The sequence below is a fragment of the Mastomys coucha genome, unplaced genomic scaffold, assembly GCF_008632895.1.
Source record: "Mastomys coucha isolate ucsf_1 unplaced genomic scaffold, UCSF_Mcou_1 pScaffold11, whole genome shotgun sequence".
NCBI lineage: Eukaryota > Metazoa > Chordata > Mammalia > Rodentia > Muridae > Mastomys > Mastomys coucha.
Genome location: NW_022196893.1, coordinates 13,078,291 through 13,080,717, shown reverse-complemented (window position 1 = coordinate 13,080,717; position 2,427 = coordinate 13,078,291). Strand labels below are relative to the sequence as shown.

At 48.0% G+C, this 2,427-nt stretch overlaps 1 protein-coding gene across 2 annotated transcripts in view; it reads right to left on the bottom strand.

The window, feature by feature from the left end:
* Nucleotides 1–246: 246 nt before the first annotated feature.
* Wbp2nl (WBP2 N-terminal like) overlaps nucleotides 247–2,427 on the bottom strand; it is a 15,443-nt gene continuing 13,262 nt past the window's right edge. For both annotated transcript variants that reach the window (XM_031358200.1, XM_031358207.1), the window contains one exon: nucleotides 247–1,032. In XM_031358200.1, the coding sequence (XP_031214060.1) occupies nucleotides 521–1,032 (512 nt within the window). In that variant the 3' untranslated portion in view covers nucleotides 247–520. The remainder of the gene's footprint in view (nucleotides 1,033–2,427) is intronic.

Below are 2,427 nucleotides of genomic sequence, written 5' to 3'. Positions count from 1 at the left end.
GCAACCGAGCTCCATCCCTGGTCCCCTTTTTATAGTTTTTGAGACAGGATCTCATTAAGCTGCCCAGGCCGCCTTGGACTCTACAGTGCAGGCAAGCCTTGAACTTGCCACCCTTCTGCCTCTCTCTGGCTACTGGGGTTCCAGCTCTCAACATGACATTTTAACAGATCTTAGTAACTACCAAGTAGAGTAGTATAGCAGCTTTGAACACAGATGAGAATAAAGGCAGGAGGCTTTTTTGCAAACTCACATCAAGGTATGTTTTAAATGCATCCTATGTCAAGCAAGACATTAGGGGATCTAACCCTCTGGTACTGTTCCTCCTTTACCCAGCTAGCCCAGAAATTGACACTGCTTCTAAAATCAAGGCATGGAGATAAGGCTTGGTTCCACCCTGTGACTGAACTCCCAAGGAGGGACACAAACTACCTAGACCGGGTCTGTGATCAGAAACCTAAGTGCTCCGTGTTATCTTGACTTCAACACTAGGGTGCGGTTTTGCTTGGTGAAACTTCAAGGTTCACATCTTAGACGGGGGAGAATGGGCTTGTGAAGACGAGGTAGAGGGAAAAGATGCCTGAAATTCAGGATTCTGGGCTGCCACAGACGTGGAATGGTCTGCTTCAGACCCAGCCGGGGGAGCTTCCGGTGCTACAGACAGGGCTGTGGATCCAGGAGGTATGGACTCGCGCCCTGAAGGAGGAGTTTCATACCCCATAGGCGGGGCTTCATATCCGGGAGGTGGGGAAACGGATCCCATAGGTGTAGTTACGTATCTGGGAGGCTGGGCTCCATACTCCATAGTGGGGGCTCCATATCCAGGAGGTGGGGATCCGTATCTCACAAGTGGAGGTCCATACCCAGGAGGTGGAACTCCATAGCCCATAGGGGTAGCTACGTATAGAGGAGGAGGGGATCCGAATCCAGGAGGCAGGACGTCATATCTGGGAGGTGGGGCTCCGTACCCCGCAGGTGGGGCTCCATACCCTGCAGGTGGGACTCCGTATCCCGCAGGTGGGGCTCCATAGGCAACTGAGAATGGCAAAAAGAAGGAAAAAAAAATGTTAGCCTGTGAACAAAGAATAACTGAAGAGTACAAAAAATAAAAAAATAAAAAAAATAAGGCTAAGGAAAATACACATGAGAACTGAGCCATGCTAAAAACCTGATCTTTAGCCGTTACCAGGGAAAGGCGGTGTTTCTTTTGGTGAGATGACCTGAATTAACTGGAAATAGCCTTCTCGTTACACTGGTCATGACTTAGAGTTCTGCAGAGACATATTACATATAACATTTTTAGCGGTTATGAAAAGAGAAATCCCCTCAATGAGGAGCATGACTTGGAAACTAGAATGGGCAAGGTCATTTTAGAGGAGGGGCGGCTCCGGAGACACGGCTCAGTAGTTAAAGACGCTGGCTGCTCTCAGACGACTCAGGCTCAGTTATTAGCAGTTCCCACACGGCACAACCATTTATAACTCCAGTTCTTCTCCCCCAGCTCCCCCCAGTCTTCCAATCTCCCCTCCCCCTGGAGTACGGTTGATACACCCGGTGACACCCAATGACAAAGGCTCAGGAGTGGCCTGATTGAAAGAGGTGTTCACTGGGGTGGCTTTGGGGGTTCAGAGGCCCATACCAACCCCAGGCTTAACTTTGTCTGCTCTCTTTATAAGATATAAAAGCTCAGTGAGTGTTCCAGCACGGTGCCTGCCTGCCTGCCACCACGCTTGTCACCATGACAATCACGGTCTCACCCTTGGGAGCTATAAGTAAGGAAGCCTTCGAAAACATGCTTTATTTTATAAATTGCCTTGATCGCAGTGTCTTCACAGCAATGGAAGAGGACGGGACTGATGAGAACATCCACGTAGGACTAAGTATTCTGGGGTCGCTCTCTCACGCTCTGCAGTTGTCTAGCTGTGGGTCCCTGTGCTAATTACCATCCCCGATAACAAGAAGCTTTTCTGATGAGACTGAGTGACGTGCATATGTCATTTCTAGGAAAAGTTTTATTGCCATGTCCCTTTAGCAGAGTAACAGTATTAGTTCTTCCCCGGGGCTCATGATCTAGCTAGTCACAGCTTCTTGGCCATTTTACAGTATCAGGTATGGGTTCCTTAATGGAATGGGCCTTAAATCCAATAGAAATCGTCTGGTTACTTCCATAACATCTGTGCCACTACTGTATTAATATATCTTGTAGGTAGATTGGTGCCATAGAACACAGGGTACGTAGCTGGGTGATCCTGATATGAATGACCTTTCTCCTCCATTATTGTTTACTAAAAATGTTAGAGGAGCTAACTCTTGAAGTCTTACCAGGATGGCTGCTTAAGTCTTACCAACATGACTTGAAGGAGGAAGATATCAATATCAATAGGCATAGTACTCTGGAAGGGGGAGAGCCCATAAAGTTTCAACCCTAGG